The following is an 18,389-nucleotide window of genomic DNA, read 5'->3' as shown; positions in this document are numbered from 1 at the left end:
CAGACCAGTCAGGCACCAGTCCCAGACAGCGAGGTCAGTCATTCACTAATCATATTAACATTCCTCTATAATGACCCAATGCATAGCTCTCCCCTTTCAGACATGTCTTCTCTCCCTCCATCAAACTGCCTGTTTTCTCTTGATTTTATCAACCTCGTCTTTTGTTCCCCTTCTTTGTCTCAATGACCGTGCAGACTCCAGCACCGTCCAAAGCACCCAAGTCAGATTTCAGAAGAACCGACATCGATTTGGTTCGATCTGCACTCACTCTGGGTCACAATTACAACACCAGCTGATCAATGGAAACGTAACTGATAACAATTCTGAAAATACCGTACTCTTCCAGCAACTTTTCCATCAAATATTCTCTAGTTCTGTTTTTTGTTTTCACACATGACTCAATGTCAAACAAATATCTCCTGGTTGAGCTCAAGTCGAGTGTTTTGGAGATAAAGTTAGAGAAGTTAGGTGGAGAGGGTTTGGATGTGTGTGAGTGGATACAGTGAGTGGACAAAGGATGATGAAGATGGGGGACCTGAGGAAGACCTCAGAGGAGGTTTTATGGTAGCAGGCTAAGGACTGGCTATGGCGCCCCCTAAAGGGCTCGGCTGAAAGGAGAAGAAGAAGAGATCTGCCGCGTGTTAAAGTCAACGTTAGTGTCCAGTAATGGGGAGCATTATAGTTCTGTATTAGTGTTTTATTTAACCCTAGTTCAGGATTATTTACAGTAAATGCAGATTTCCAGGCGTGCGAGGAGCAGCTGAAGCTTTAGCACTTGACCCTCCAAAAACCAACATGGCGGTGGAAAAATGCTAACACTGAGTACATCACACTGACTTCTTCAATCATTTATATACAGTCTGTGGTGTGTGTGTGTGTGTGTGTGTGTGTGTGTGTGTGTGTGTGTGTGTGTGTGTGTGTGTGTGGGATCTCTATCGACACCAGGTTTGCTTCGACTGTTTTCCAGCCAAATCAAATGGAGGCTGTGTGACTTGGCTCAGAGCAGTCTGAGTGGTTTTGCATTTGGCTTAATGTCCTGCAGCGTCTTTCATTACAATACTGCAGTAAGCTGTGTGAGCCACGCAGTTACTTCAGAGGAAGAACTAACTCTGACTTTTTAACTTTGAATCGTGGTTTATGATTAACGCCCTGTTTTTCTCTCTGTGCTGCAACGTGACAGTGCAAACAGATTTATGCTAGTTTTCACCTTTACCTGGTTCTTATTCTTCAAACATTAAACAGGTTTCAGGTTTCATCCACTCAACAGCGCACACACACACACACACACACACACACACACACACACACACACACACACACACACACACACACACACACACTCTCTTGGTCAGTCACTGTGAATGATTTAGCTGTTAATGGCTCCAGATCTCTGACAATAAGTCAGTCGTTAATTGCTTCAGCCTGTCATAACCACCAAACCTTGCCTAAGATGACCTCATGACTCAGTGTGTGAGCAGCAGCTTAGCTCAACGACAAAGTGGTCCACAGGGACTGAGGAGAGACCGAAACAGCGCAAGAGAGAAAGGCGAACAATGACTGCCTGAACATGAGAGCATCTCTATTATTCACTGAGACAGTGTGTGTGTGTGTGTGTGTGTGTGTGTGTGTGTCTGGGTCCACTGAGCTGACACTGATCTCATCTTGTCTGACATGTAACCTCTTGACCTGCTACTGGACATGGACATCATTCATCAACACAGATGCACAGCAGTGAGAGAGCAACCGAGACAAAACTACAAATGTAAAGATTAGCAAAGCGCTTCCCACAAATCAGAATCTGGACATCTGCTCATGTTGACGCCACAGACTTCTCAGGATAGTGACTGAGGCAGCACACGAGTAACTCTGTGAGCCTTGAACCAAGTTACATGCACATGCAAACGTGTTGCAAACAACTTGTCTGTGTTCAGTCCGCCATTTTTGTAGTTCCTGCTCACATTTTTTGGGATGTAACGTGTCTCTGCTCTCACATTAGCCAGTAACTCTTTGCACTCTGACCGACTGACCTTCATTTTCTTTCTCATCAGGCAGTGAACACGGCACACTATACATACTGAGGCTTATCACCAAAATGAAAGTAGTTTTCTTAAAGGACAAGTCGCCAAGCATTATAAATGATGTAAAGGTTCGATACTCAGCAGGAAGTCCTAGGTTAGGAACAATCACAGTAAGGCTCTCTCTTTGACCTTCTGTTTTACACGTCAAATCTTGCTCAGTAATGCAGAACGTCTGCTCTGCAGACACTTTGTCTCTCTCGTCTTATTGTTTCTGTCATTTTTCTTCCTTCTTTCCATCCAACAGTTGTTCTGGGCCATCGGTGAAATCCCAGTTTCCTTTCTGTTCCATTACATTCAGCACATTTGTGCCGTTCCAACGGTCTGCTTGTCCTTATAAGGCCTGAGTGAGAATCAGCACTGGGCTCAGTCTCGTGATCATATAGGAAACATCTCTGACTGCATCTGTGTGTACACTGTGACTGTGGATGGAGGTGTGCGATCACGTGCTATTGGCTGGGATGTTGTGCGTCTCACACAACCTTTGCAGAGCAGCTCGTGCGAGCAGCCTGACACAGTGTATCCCCTTTATTAGCATTCATTTCTTTATGCAGCCAGTCAGCCAGTTCTGTATTCAGCGAAGCCAACAAAGGACTGCAGGTCTTACCACGCTGTTTCTGGAATAATGCTGATGTGTCAGATTATTAATTTACATTGCTTTACTCCAGAGATGCCAAACACTAAACTTTATCCAATTTGTGCAATGGGTGAAATTTATAAGCGGTTCAATTCTTGCTTGAATCTGTCAGTGAAGTAAATAAAAGACCTTTTTTGCAAAAATGCACAGCACGGGGAAAGTACTCAGTGACAAAGAGACTGTCTCATATAACTGAGCTGCAATTTAATATAACTTTATTATATTAAGGCTGCGGAGAGAGAACATTAGAGAATATGAACTGTGCAATGGGTTTTATGGGTTTTTCCAAGAGAAAACCACCTGTGGTTTTAATATAAGCAGAGTGTCTATGTGCAGCATGCAATAGCACGACTGCTCCTGAAACTGCCTGCATGTGTTACTTATGTCTTTTTCCATGTTTGAATATAGATTTTTGGCATCGATGCATGCATGTTATTTTCCGTGCATGTCTTTTAATGTGGATTTATTCGTGCAGATGTAGAAACGACACCCCCTTAAACTCCTTTCCTTCAGTTATCACAGTGTCTGCTAGCAGCAGTGCAGCGTTCAGGTATCAGGACTTAGCCGTGGCTCAGTCAGGATGCAGAACAGCACAACTGTGTTTCCATATTCCACCGCGTCCAATTGCTTGGAGATGAGTCTAAATAGATGGACCTATTGATCAACTCAACCCACCGACAAGAGCATTTTATTTCTCAATGTCATATTTAATAGAAAAAAAAGCGATGCACCTCTTATTAAAGTGGAAAAAAGGGAAATATTGAGGTTTAGAGAGAAAACATGCTCAAAGGCCATGAACCGAACTGAATGTGATAGAAAATTATATTAGGAGGAAGAAGATGCAGGAGGGATGAGGAGCTCCGAGCATCTCTCTTAACCCTGCCGACTCTCTGCTACAAGGTTTAGTGCTGTTCGTTCTCACTAACAGAGGTTTGGGGTTTAATCCCGTTCTCCTATATATGTATCTCCTATACAACACTCAAGGAAACACGAACATTTCCTGTTTATAATTTCTAAAATGAAGCGTTTCAAGGTCCCAAAGGGAAGGTGTGTGTGTTAGTACAGAGTCATGCCCTGACACGACTGTGAAAGGACAAACACAAAATTCTGAAGGGTGACGACACGATGGACTCGATGTTGGATTCTGGTGGTTGTGATTTATTCATCAGGCCAAAATCTGAAGTTTCATTTGGAGATAAAATTTGATAAAACGCTTTGAGTGTTCGAGTAGAACATTAATACCTAAGAATCAGTCCATTTATCATAATTAGTTTTTCTTTTATTTTTGATGTTTTGTTTTTAATTCAGCTCAGTTTACAAAGTGGATTTTATTTAATTGATTGAAAATTTTTTATTTGTTTTTTAGTTAGTTTTAGTCATTTGAATTGTTATTGTGTGGGAGACATGTCAGAGGTGAGGATTAAGAAAACTGGTACAGATGTTACAATAAAAACATGGCAGAGGTTTAACACCACTCCCTCTCTATGCTTCTATATAACTTTTATTTTAGTCAACTAGAATATTTTCTCATCTAGGTTAGTTTCCTATAATAACCTGGGTGACTTGAACATGTAACAGGCCGACTGGTGACTGACTGCAGGTCTTCCTGATGGACCTGGATCACAGAAAGTGGGATTTATAAACGTTTACGTGTGAAAGCAGAGATCTGTTATTAACACTTTAAACTTGGGAGGAAGTATTTCACTAACATGCTCTGTTCACGCTGCCTCCACAGCAGGGAAACTGTGTTTATGTTAGTCAGGCGTCTGAAACTCGTGACTAACGTGACACATTTTCCCACATCGTGCCATTAAAGTGTCTTAACACGGTGAAAAAGGTTGTTAATGTGTGTCTACGTCCCAGCGTTTGTGACCTGTTTAAAGCTTCTGTCTGCTAAGGACAGGCTCAGGATAACTTGGAGGTTAAATGTGGGGAAAACCCCAAACTGCCCAAATCTTCCTGATTTCTTTGAAATGGACGGTGGGTTTAATTCCCACCTGATGCTACAAACAAGAGTCGAGGTGTCAGACAAATAAGTAAAAGTGAGAAAGCGGCAGACAGAGTGAACGTAGGATGGGCCAAAAAACAAGATGTGTTTTTATGTGGGAAAGGTTCTGGGAATTACTGCGCTGGGATTTTCCCAAATTCTACTGTGAATCACACAATGGTGCGCCTTTTTCTGACGAGGTTGGAGAAAATCCTGGAGGCAGTTCAGAGGACTGGAACCTTGAACCAAAAAAGACAAACAATCGCACAAAACACGCTCGCCCACACCCACAAACACACACAGACACACACAGACGCCCCTGTCTATGTACAGGACCGGACATGGTTCTAAGAGTAGAGGGAACTCGGGCTGCATCAACAGGATATGATAAAAAGTCCTATTATACACGTGCACGGGCAACATTCATAGATGAGCAATTTTTCATGAGCTTTTTTCACTTTTGATCTTTGCTGCCAATAACAATAAAACTGAATCTGCTCCATGTGTCTCGCTGAAGCTGTTAAAGGTAACAGTGACCTCTCCTTTAAATATTACCTGCAAATAATTCTATTCAAAGGAAAGTAAAGAAATAAACCTACAAAGAAGCTAAACGTCTAACCGATAACAGGACTTGCTGTTCGGTTTGATCAAAGGCAGAAAATCGATCTGCTGTTCTGGCAAAAAAACTTTAACAACAACAGACCTCAAAATACCCCAAATCCAGAGTGGACGGCTCCCTCCGCCCCAGCACGGTTAATAAGATGAAGCTGAAGTTCAGCTCGCACACAAGAATGCAGCTACAGCTGCAACTCAAGCCTGTCAAGTCGGCGCAACGAACACGAAATTAAAAAGGCAAATGCAAGTGAACCGCATTGCCTAGCAACTGTGACGAAGAGGATAGAGTCATCATCAGAGAAGTGGATGAGCTCAGCGGTTACAGAATTTGACAGGCATTTTCAGGGAGTGCAGGAAATAGAGGACTTTGTCAAATTTAGCACAAACTTCTGCAAATGTCAAGCTTCAGGAAGCACATTTGCACCGGCACAGCGGGGACGATCGGCAGGAAACGGACAATTTTAGACGTTACACGAACGAGAAGGAAGAAACAGAAAGGACGACAAAGATACAAATTTGTGCAGATAAACGAATCAGTGTGTTTGTTTGAGGGGGAAAGGTCAGCAGCGGGGGATTTTTCTTCATTTTACCTCATAGTCATGAATAACATTTATAAGAATATGGAAATAAATTAATAGTGTTTAGAACCACAGAATGGACAAAGCACGAGATTATGGTGATAAACGAGCATCAAACCAGCAGAGGCTGTGCCCTTTTCTAATATAAATATAAAAAATATCAGAATACAGGAAGGACTGCAGACTGTAATCCACCCCTTTATCAGGCCTGTCCACACCCACTCTTTCTCACATCGCTGCTGTTTCAGCGCAGCTGCACTGGCTACATGTTACATTTACAGGTGGTTTAAAAATGTTACAGCACGTTTCCAAAGCGTGGATTAAATCCAGGTTACATCACAGGTCACAGAGGCCATCCTGCCCACATCTCCGGTCTCCCGTTTGCCTCTAAATGAAGGATCGGACCTTTATATGAATTATATTTACGTCAAAAGTGATTGGCCACTTTTAAAGCAGTGATGCTTTACAATGAGCTGCTTTATTGGGAGCGCAGAGGAGTCACAGCTTGTCTTATAATCCAACAGTTTGTTATCATTAAAGCAGTGACAGCTGTCAGTATTTCCACTGTTACACAGCAAACACACTCAGAGTACACCCCGAAGGACACGGGTGAAACTAAAACTTCATGTTTGATGTTATGGTGTGATTGTGCCATCATAGGGCGTTGTATTGGAAAAATAAAAAGTCTGTTGTACAGCTCTCCTCACGCCCTTTCATATGACATATTACTCCTTATGGATTTTTCCAAGGTCAACTTTGACCCTGGACGCTAACAATAAAGGTGCTAACCTAGCTAACAAAGGTACTCGTGTCCCCCCAAGCCAAATGTGTTGTTGTGAAGATTGAAGATGATCCATAAAAACCTTGTGGGTAACATGAAGTCGTTACTGATTTTGGTCTGACCTTGACACAAAAATGAAATCTGCAGAATTTACGTGCGCGTGTTAAAGAATTGCTGCACCTGTGAATTGAAACTATTCGCTGATGGACTCCATCAACAGGCATCTCCGAAAATGTTAGAGCACTTTTGCAAATATGTGATGTCTTGATGAATCGAGCAGACATTTGAAGTTTACACAGCAACATTCTCGCATGAAAATATCTTAAAAGTTTATTTTGTGACCCAGACAGAGTAATATTTCAAACTCCGCCACTCTGTGTTCCTCCGCCACTGCCTCCTTTGAGTTTTGGATGAAATGGATTCTGGGATATTGCATTTCGTCATTTCGAGCTGATTGGAGACCAGAACAGCCAATCAGATATTTTTGCATCCAAGTCTGTGATTGGCTGGTTTTGTGGCACAAATATAACGGTGTACACAAAGAGTTGAGCGCGCACGGGCAGAAATGTTGAGAGCGCGAGCAACACATTGCGAGCGAGCGCAAATGCAAAAACTGAGCGAGAGGGGCTGCTGTTGTGTGTGTGTGCGTGTGTGTGTGCGTGGATAACAGCAAACACTGAAATACATTTTTTGCATGCAGCAATGAATTTTGTTCACTCAAATTCAGCTTTTCTTCGCTCAAAATAAATTTCTCTTCAAAATGCAACACTTGCACCTGCAATTTTTTTTTACGTGCGCTCAGAATAGTGGCACAAAAATAACGCCATACGGCGATGAGGTTACACCGGTAGGAAAACAAACCAGCTCAGTGAGTAGGCAGATTTAAATTTGAAACCTGAGGTCGTTTTGTTCTGCCTCACATAACAAAACAACATTAGTAATTAAACGACTGACTGTAAATGAGCACGCATATGTAAACCCAAAGTACGGCAAAACTATCTGATGGTTGCTCATTATAATTTAATCTAATAATAAAGTCGGTGTCACACCACCCACCATAACAATTGGCTTGTGTACAGTACTCTGTGTGAATAACTGTGTGTAAATGTGTGTGTGTGGGACAACACAACAGCGCCCTGTTGATTTAGTTCCCCGTCTCCTTAGGGAGAAAGTCTGTTGTTGTCTTCCAAAACACACACACACACACACACACACACACACAATGCGCTCACTTGTGGTGTGGCTTTTGTTGCTTGATAATTGTTTTTAGCAAAACATAATTTTGCTAGCGGAGACAGCTAACCCATAACCATGAATCAGTGAAATGGTAATGGAGCCATAGGGGGAAAAAGGAGAAGAGGAAACACGTCGAGCCCACTGTGGCAAAAATGCAAGATGGGCACTCTCTCTCTCTCTCTGCCTTTATCAGTGTTTTTGGTCTCGGCCGCTCCACACTTTACTTTTCATTTTGTTTACTTCTCAAAGCCACTCAGCCAATCCTATAAAAACACACATCAGACGAAGAAAAACAAACCAAGAGAAGTGGAGCTGAATTAGCCACCAGCTCGCCTCCATAAGCATTATTCTCTCCCCAATCATGCGACAGAGAGCCAGTCAGGTAAAAAATCGCTTATGCTTTAATTAATAAATGCATCATCCGTAATAAGAGAGGCTCGTTAGGTGCCGTGGCAACCGCTACTGGTCTTCCTTCCAACTTTCACACTTCAAACTTCATTTGCACCTCTGAAGCATGCTAATTGCTCTCACGCTCTGCGATATAAACGGCGACAAAGTTTTCTTATTTGGAGGCAGGGAAGAGTGTAATGCGAGGCTATCGATCGGAGGGGAAAGACGATTGCCCCCGGCGGGTCACAAACCAAATTACTTTTAGATGTGAATTAAAGCGGGAGCCGAGCATAAGTCTGGATAAGCAAGCTGTTTAGATGCAGTGACACAGGCGATCAAATTCCTAATCAATCATGGTAATTTCATTACTTTAAAAAGTCACAGATTTCTAAAAAATAACTTTAAAACAAACTTTTATTATCAGCTTGTTTTTGTTCCAAATGATCCACCCGGGCATTTCCTAAAGCGTCTGTCCAACTAAAGCTGCAAACGGACTGGAAAACAGGCACAGCGAGAAGAAGGCACACTCCGGGGAGAGAGGCCACGGATGATGAGCGGGTTCAAACCTCTCCGGCTGTGAGGCAGCGGCGCTAACCACTGCAGCGCCGCGCCGCCCATAGGGGACGGTGCCAAACGCAATACCGCCCGGATCTTTACATTTTCCCACGCACACACCCACACGCAGATGTGGTTAATGTGTCACCTCGTAGTCGTGACATCGCCCAGCCCGACTGCATGTATTAATTATCCTTTTTATGTTTTAAGCTGGCTGTAATGAATGTTGACAGCGTCTGTGTACACAGAAGTAAAGCTTCTGACTCGGCCTCAATGAGCAGACTCGAGGAGTTCACGGTCCGGCAGTTAAACTGTGATTGCTGCAATAAACCTATCCGTTTGTTATAGCAGGTTAATTTCAGCTCCTCGGTCCAGCGACGGGCCTCTGGCTTGTTTCCCACTCTGTGCGTCGTGTTTCTGGATGTTAGTAACAGCAGTCGGGGACGCGATCCACTGAGCTCACTCTGGGATCTCAGGTTTACTCATCCAGACATTAGTTGTGAGTATTAGTTAAAATAATCTACTCATTTAGGCCTCTTTCATTTGAAACATGCAGCTGATTTTGCAGGATCAAAATTATTATTATTTTTGTTAAACTGTTAAAACTTGCAGCACCTGTATAATCAGACAGTTACTGCACAAGGAGCTAAAGGAGCAGGAAAGAAAGCAGAACCGTATCGTCTAAACCAGCAGCTTTGTTCAGTCCACAACATATTTGCATGCGCTTCATTTGCAACGGTGGCGAGCGCAGTCATTGCAGAGTGACACCTGGTGCTAACGTGGGAGGTTGAGTTCTTGTTAGCACATTAATAATTTAACATTATTACGGCATCGCAGACGTGCTCCTCGGCGTCTTCCAGCGTGACTCAGCCAATCTGAGCGCAGACGTGATCGTGCCTGGATGTGAATTTGTGATTTGAAAAACACTACCTGCCGAACGACAAGCGCATAAAACCTCTACTTATCTCCTCCGTGTGTGTCATCCTCGTGAAAAGTGGATCATATCAGTCCCATCGGCTCAATGCCCACGGGAGCCGTTCACGTCAAAGAGCACCTTGCGACTGACAGCTAAAGGGCCTTCATCACTTGACAGGCGCAATAAAAGCAGTGATCATTCTGATAGAGAATAAGAAACCTCACACACACAGCACTGTGATCTCTGTGTGTGTGTGTGTGTGTGTGTGTGTGTGTGTGTGTGTGTGTGAGCGTCACTGTGCTGCTTACCCTGTGTGGGTCGTTTTCATGGCCTCTGCGTCGTGGGTCCAACTCTTCATATGGCGGCACCATTCCTTCTCTTCTAGCTTGCTGGTATTCTCGTCTCAGCTGCTGGATCCGGTCCATACTGCCACACACACACAGACACACACAGACACACACAGAAAATAAAAGCAAAAGGAAACAAGGCTTTAGATGATTATTGCAAACAGATATGCCAACATAACAAACAGAGTAAGAGACTCTTATTGGAAAATAATGAGCATAACTGTGGGATGTATGGATGCTAACCCTGTACTGCCAACTGTATCACACTCAGTACGTGAGTTTGAGTGTGTTTTGGAGATTTCTTCATCAGTGTGTTTTCTGTAAACCCAGAATAAATCTTACAAAAATGCCACATTTAGGCAAAATGATACAAATTGATAATTAACTTAATTTGTCAGAAAGTTCAATAAACAGATTCGAGTTTTCTCATAAGTCAGAAATGTTAGTCTGAGATTTGGATACAGATGTTTTTATTGTGAATGCTCAGCCCGCCTTTAGCATGTCGCGCTTTTAATACTGTATTGAAACCTGAATTATGAGACTCCTCTGAGGCTGTTTGCACGCCTACAGAGTGGATCCCAATATGAAAAAACATGCATATATTTAACAAAATTTTTTTCTCAGTTATAATTAGAGCACCATCTGGAAGCTCCAGAATTTTCTTCAACTCGCAAAAAACAGATTTTTTATTTTTATTTTTATTTTTTACAATTTGTCACATTTGCCGATCCAACTCAGAAACTGAATGAAAAGTTTTCCTTCTTCATTTTTGTGACCAAGAATTTAATGTCAAAAAGTACTTTTATTTTGAATTACTCTGAAATGCAACGATTTCCTATTCACAAACACTACACCAGCCTCCTTCTGTCAGTTTTAGTAGAATTTCAGGAAACTTTACATCATCGGTTTTATTCTTTTTTCCATGTAAGATATTCATGTTCGAATATTAGCTCAGTATGAAAACAAAGACCTGAGACTGGATTGATGGACATTAAAAAAAAAAGGTAAATATCTTGATTAAGTATTTGATGTATGAAGCAAAAACTCATCAGCAACCATTATATCTATACTGTACAATTTCCAGGTAAATCAGAGGTGGCCGAGCAGAATACAGTCTATGTGATGATTTGAGATGGAGTGACTCAATACATATAACACTAAATGACATCAATTCAATTTTATTTTATTCAAACAGCACCACATCACAACAACAGTCGCCTCAAGGTGCTTTATATCGTAAGGTAGACCCTACAATAACACATTTCTTACATTTCTTAAATGTAAGAATTCTTTCTTAAATCTCGCATCTGACAAATTCTCTCCATATGGAAAAGACTAAAACTAAGACTGAAAATAATAAAAACTAAACAGAAACAAGAAAATCTGCTCTGGAAACAAAACTGAAACAAAACTGAATTAAAAACAAAAAGTCAAAATAAAATAAAAACTAATTATAAGATACAAAACTATAAGAACTGTTTCGTGTTCATTCTGATGCTTCCAGGCTTGTATAAGCACAAACTGCTGAATTATACAGTTATTACACTTTCTCAGAAGTTCCATTAATGTAACACAATAGCCTGTTCAATTCAGGTCAATGTTACTTATATAGCACCAAATCACAACAACAGTTGGTTTATACTGTAAGGTAGATCATACAATAATACTGTGGTGGGGCGTGGTTTGCGGTGCCGTGTGGACGCACCTGCACGGCATCCGCAATCACGCCTACCGTGTTAAAACACGGGGACTCAGGAGTTGTTGTGGTGGTGTGACAAAGGTGAATAAAGATGGCTCAAAATGCAGATCTGTGGTCCCGTTGTGCCTTAATTTCACCACAAATACATACAGAGAGAAACCCAACAATCATATGACCCCCTATGAGCAAGCACTGTGGCGACAGTGGGAAGGAAAAACTCCCTTTTAACAGGAAGAAACCTCCGGCAGAACCAGGCTCAGGGAGGGGCGGGGCTATTTGCAGCGACCGGGTGGGGTGAGAGAAGGAAGACAGGATAAAGACATCATCATCATCAGATGGCCGTCCTGATGATCAATGAGGAAAAACACACCATCCCAAATGAACACTTGTCTTCTAGTCCGGCTACAAGTACAATATTAATTTAATTTAATCTCAGCTGAGAAAATGAGATTTGACACTGTTACACTGGAGAGAAATACAGCACTGACAAGCATTCACACGTTAACCTGTAGCAGAAAAGGGAAAATCAGTGGGGACGCTACATGTGCTGCAACAACAAGGACACTGTGGATTTAGGCTGAGGGGCAGTTTTAAGTGGTTACATTGGATTTTTCTTAAATTCGTCAAATAAAAAGTCACAGTTGAGGTTGGCCGGGGATATGTGGTTGCTTATCACCCTGAGATGGTCCTTTACCCCCTTGATGGTAAATGGACTGGTTCTTATACAGCGCTTTTCTACTCTGAGCACTCAGCGCTTTACACAACGAATTCATTCACCCAATCACACAGACTGTTAAGTGCTCCCTATCTAACATTCATACACATTCACACTCCGATGGATGCATCGGAGGGAACATGGGGTTAGTATCTTGCCCATGCAGACTGGAGGAGACTGGGATCGAACCACCAACCACTGGCTGGTTCCGGTTAGTAGCCAGTGGTTACCACCTGAGATACAGACACCCCACATTTTTTGATCTCACATTTCACTATCCACGAAGCACAGGGGCTAGCCAGCAAGCAATGATGTGTGTGCAACACACTGATTAAGGCGGTGCGATCTTAGACGTCTGCACTGATGAATGACATATTTTACTTTGTTGAGATTTGGAAAAGTTAACGGTTTTGGTTAAAATAACGTTCACACGGTTAAGCCTATTTGTGTAAACTGTTACGATGAGTTAATACAGTCTTGGCCAGGCATCTGTAACAAGCTAGGAGTAGGACCTCGGTGTGGCCACGTCCTCTGAGTTACTTTTCTTCCTGCGACCAAACAATTTTCTTCCCTGACTGAAAGTGAGTCCACTAGAACGGGTCAGCGTCACAGAGGAATTAGACAGAGCCAGCTGGGTACATGCAAGCATATCTTCAGTTTCTGTGAGCACACTTCCAAGGACCAATATTTTGATCTTTGTCACTTTCTACATCTGTATCTGTTTTTCCATCTTTTTTTATTTTTCTCTTGCAAAAACAAAAACATCAATCATTTTATGAATATGCTTTCTCTCTGTCAGCACAGGAAATATGCAGCATATCAACACTGAACTCTGGGCTCAGGCATACACACAGACTCACTCACCCGTGCGTAATGGAAATACAGAAAGTCATATCATACACATATGTACCCATATGCACCATCAGGACTACAATTTGCAATTTCATGAACTGAAATGGTACGCGGAGAAAAAACCCGCACTGATGCAAAATCAGGTGATTTCTAAAAAGTCCGAAAAATAGCAGCACACTCACTTTCACCTCAAGGCTTCCTTTGAACAAAACCTGGGAGATCATGCATGGATTCTGGTCCCATCTACATTTCAGTATGTGTGCTTCTGTAAAGCTTCAAACTGCTTATTCTAGCTTACTGGGATTTTCTTATTTTAGGTTTTGAACCAGGTGAGAAATCTCAAATATTCTCATAATTGCACAAACTAAATATTAAGCACCCCTGAAAGCATACATGCATGTTTATTTCAAAAGAATGCTTTTGTAGACTTCTTTCGGACTAATCATTGCTTTGCTGTCTGCCCTTTCAGATCAGCCCGTCAATGAGCCATTGTCTTCTGACGCAGCTAAGAAAAATAGATTAAAAAGTAAGAATTATGACCTTATATGTCCAGACACAGAGGCAGGAATAAATTCCACAGTGATGATGCCGGAGTGGGAAAAACAGAATTACAACACAGCAAATACCAGAAGCACTGTACTAGAAGTGTAACATTTCTTCTTAGTCAAAAAACAGTTAGTGTGATTTCATAACCATGTGACATACAAAGTGCTTGTGATGAATGATGTTAACAGAATGGAATTTATACAGTAAACTGCTTCTGTGTTTCACTGGGTATATTTCTTACCATTGGAACCAGTAAAGTCACCAGTTGCAGTGAACCGAGTTCTGTTCTATCAAAGAGAAATGTCCAGCTTTATTTACTCTGGAAAACCTAATGAAGGAGTCAAATATGAGCCAGAGAAGCTCAGTCCTGACCGATGACAGCCACACATCGATGAGTTAGTGAGGATATGCTGCTCTGCCAGTAGTATTACATTTAGGCTCTGTTAGCTGCTGATAGCCCCTGTTAGCATCTGTTAGCTGCTGTTAGCATCTGTTAGCCGCTGTTAGCATCTGTTAGCCACTGTTAACTAGCGATGGGATTTTTAGAGAACCGGCTCTTTCGGCTCCGAACCGGCTCTTCAGGTTGTTTTGTTGCTTTAATTTATTTATTATTAACAACAATATAAAATTATGGCAAAAGGAATTACTAATGTAAAAAAGTGGTTTTATTTATATATATTTATATATAAATATATGCGGTGGCCCCTAGAGACAAAACATGTACAAACTCCAAAACACATTTCTAGCGTTAATTGACCTTCCCAAACAGAGCTACCTAGATCACTTAAATTACACAATTGAAAGCATGTGTGTATTGTTTGTGTATTTATACACAAGCACTCATATATATATTCAAATAATTTAAAAAAAAAAAGTTCATTTTCCTGTTACTACCACACAACAAATCCAGTTGTTGGTACTTGCTGGCTTGTGTAGCCACGAGGTAACAAAAGCTCAACACTGCCCCCTAGCATCCTGGAGCACTTCTGTTGTGTTCTGTACGTGTTTTGGACTTTGTACGTGCTTCTGAGTTTTTACATGTTTTGGGGTTTTTACATGTTTTGTGTCTAGGGGCCACCGTAAACATACTTTTATTTATTCACTCCACATAAAATGTAATAAATAAATCATATAATACAAAAAACAACTATTTACATTTCAACTTTTAACTATTTAAATTTTCAGCTTTTTCCTTTATAAACAAATTTAAAGTGAAACAACACAAAACGCTGCAAACCAGAACACAATTAAATATAAATTAAACTATGAAAACAAAAAGAACATGCACATTCTAATGCAAAGACAGTTATGCAGGTTACACTTTCCAAAATAATTTGATAATGTAAAAAATACATTCTAAACGAATGCGTGCACATGACCAGAATGACTCAAGTAAAAAAATATAGCATGGAAAGAAAAAAATTTCAATGCACTTTTAGTGAGAAATGATTATGAGAAACGAGCTCCATGACCACAAGTTTCCATCAGTTTCTGTGGGTTTCATGGCCATGGCTGCATTCAGATTAACAAATGACATCTGTTCCTTTTTGATGTGTCTCAACCAGCAGCACTCACGCACACAGATGGAGACGTTCATGAAACGTCTTTGAAATGCAGGTGCAGGTATATTTTTATTCACATATCAGGTTTGTTGCAGTTGGTCGCTGACAGTCTGGCTGGCAGGCAAAGAAGAAAAGAGGTGGCCTAAGTGATCTAATTCCTGGGAAAGAACGTAATAATAACCATTGTTCAGGAGGTAATTTCAGCCGACACTGAGAGGGCCTCTAACGGCAAATGAAAAACAAGGTCACTGCTGCAATCTTAATTCAAAGCTATATTTTTTACAAGATAAAATATTTAGGTGGTTTAAATGGTGCAGCTCTTCATAAATCTGTGATATCATACTGTGCAAAAGTGTTGAGCCACCTCATTTCATCGTATTTTCAGTTCAGTTCATTTTTATTTCAAACATTTCAAACATGTGCCTTCACAATCATTACAAAATATCATTCCATTATTTGTTTGAAAAGGAGTAGGCTGAAGTATTTACTTATTTGTCCCTACCCCCTCAAGTTTTACCTCTCATTCATTTAATTTTTTTTTGTCTTAAATTAAACAAACAACATATGAAACATATGAAACATATGAAGTAAAACAAAACATAACATACATAAATCAAAAACAAGAAATTAGCAAGCCCCACCACAGTATAGTTTCTTTCATATGAAAAATACAGAATGTGTATATTTGCAGATACACAAGTTATGGAAAAACAACAAAACAAAACAAAACAAAACAAAAAAACAAAAAAGAACCGCAACACCATTACCAGCAACATTACCGTCCTGGGTTAACCCCGTTTTCTTCATTCTTATACTTATTTAAAATTAGGTTTTTATATTTTACTTTAAACTGTTTTATGTTTTGACTGTCTTTTATTTCTTCTGTTAGACTGTTCCATAATTTAACTCCTGCAATTGAGATAGACATAGTTCTTAAAGTTGTTCTAGCACTTTGTATTTTTAAATTCCATTTCCCTCTTAAGTTATACCCACCTTCTCTTTCTATGAACAATTTACAGATTTCTTTGGGGAGCAATTTATTTCTGACTTTATACATTATTTGCGCTGTTTTAAGCTTCACCAAGTCTTGGAATTTAATAGCTTGCATTTTGACAAAGAGTGCATTTGTATGGTCCCTGTACCCTACATTATTTATTAATCTAATGGCCCTTTTCTGTATTATAGTTATTGTTTGTGTGTTACTTTTGTATGTGTTTCCCCAGACCTCTACACAGTAGCTCATATATGGCAGTAGTAAAGCACAGTATAAAATGTGCAGTGCTTTCTGATCCAACATATGCTTTGCTTTCCCCAGGACGGCAATGCCCCGTGCCAATTTCCCCCGAACATAAGTAATGTGTGGCTTCCAACAGAGCTTGTGGTCAATGATCACCCCAAGAAATTTTATTTCATTTACTCTTTCTAAATATACATTGTCAACACATATTTCTACTTCGATGTTTTTCTTTTGGTTTCCAAACAACATAAATTTGGTTTTATCGAGATTCAATGATAATTTATTTATATCAAACCACTTCTTTAATATCGTTAATTCCTGTGTGATCATTTCCAAAACCTGTGGCAACTCCACACCTGAACACAGTATATTTGTGTCATCTGCAAATATTACAAACTTTAAAATCTCCGATACTCTGCAGATATCATTTAAGTACATAATAAACATTTTTGGACCCAGTACTGAACCTTGAGGTACTCCACAAGCTATATCCATCAAATTAGATTTATATTCATTTATTTGTACATATTGTTGCCTATTCCCTACATAGCTTTTTAACCATTCCAAAACCACTCCCCTAAACCCGTACTTTTCCAGTTTTTTTAATAGAATTTCATGATTAACAGTATCAAACGCCTTCTTTAGATCTAAGAAAACTCCGAGCGCATACCTCTTATTATCCATACATTCCGTTATCTTTTCCATTAAATCTATCAGTGCCAAAGCTGTTGATCTGTTGCTTCTGAACCCATACTGACTATCTGTCATTAATTCATATTTTTCCACAAAACTGTCAAATCTTTTTATGAAGAGTTTTTCCAGTATCTTAGAGAACTGGGAGAGTATTGACACTGGTCTATAGTTTGTAAAATGATGTCTTTCACCGGTTTTGTAAATGGGAATAACTTTAGCAACTTTCATTTTTTGTGGAAAAACTCCTTTTTGAAACGACAAGTTGAATATATATTTTAATGGTTTTACGATACCATCAATAACTGTCTTTACCGTTACCATATCAATATCATTCCAGTCTGTACTGGTTTTGTTCTTAAGTCCTCTAACTATGTCATAAATCTCTTTCTCTTCCACTGCTCTTAAAAACATTGAGCTACTATTCCTTTCAATATTTTCACCAGTGTCCCTTTCTATTCCATCAACCTTTATTTCTTCTGCCAGTTTTGGCCCTATGTTTACGAAGAATTCATTAAAGCCATTTACTATCTCCTCCATGTTATTAATACTTCTTGTCCCTTCTATAAAGTACCCAGGGTAATCATTATTCCTTGATTCATTTTTGATTATTCTGTTTAATACATTCCATATATCTCTTGTGTTATCTTTATTGTGTTCTAACCTTTTAATGTAATACTCTCTTTTACAGGATCTCATTATATTAGTTAATTTATTTTTGTAAGTTTTATACTTCATTTCAGTTTCTATTGTTCTCTTTTTTATGAATTCTCGATACAGGGTATTCTTTTTTTTGCTGGCATTTTGTAGTCCTTTTGTCATCCATGGTCTTCCTGCATAATTGTGTTTCCTATTGATTTCAATTACTGGGCAGTTTTTATCAAGTAATGTGTTAAATGTTCTTAAAAATCCTTCGTAAGCTTTATTAACTTCTGTTTGTTCATACACAATATTCCAATCTTGCTTTAAAA

General features: G+C 40.1%; 1 protein-coding gene across 1 annotated transcript in view; it reads right to left on the bottom strand.

The window, feature by feature from the left end:
* Positions 1-18,389, bottom strand: part of LOC309690959 (partitioning defective 3 homolog B-like) — a 223,181-nt gene that overhangs the window by 37,550 nt on the left and 167,242 nt on the right. The window contains 1 exon segment of the mRNA XM_082508445.1: positions 10,079-10,196. Within this exon segment, the coding sequence (XP_082364571.1) occupies positions 10,079-10,196 (118 nt within the window).

Source organism: Aulonocara stuartgranti, assembly GCF_965226115.1.
Source record: "Aulonocara stuartgranti genome assembly, chromosome: 16".
Classification (NCBI taxonomy): Eukaryota; Metazoa; Chordata; class Actinopteri; order Cichliformes; family Cichlidae; genus Aulonocara; species Aulonocara stuartgranti.
This window is presented reverse-complemented; position numbering and strand designations above follow the sequence as displayed.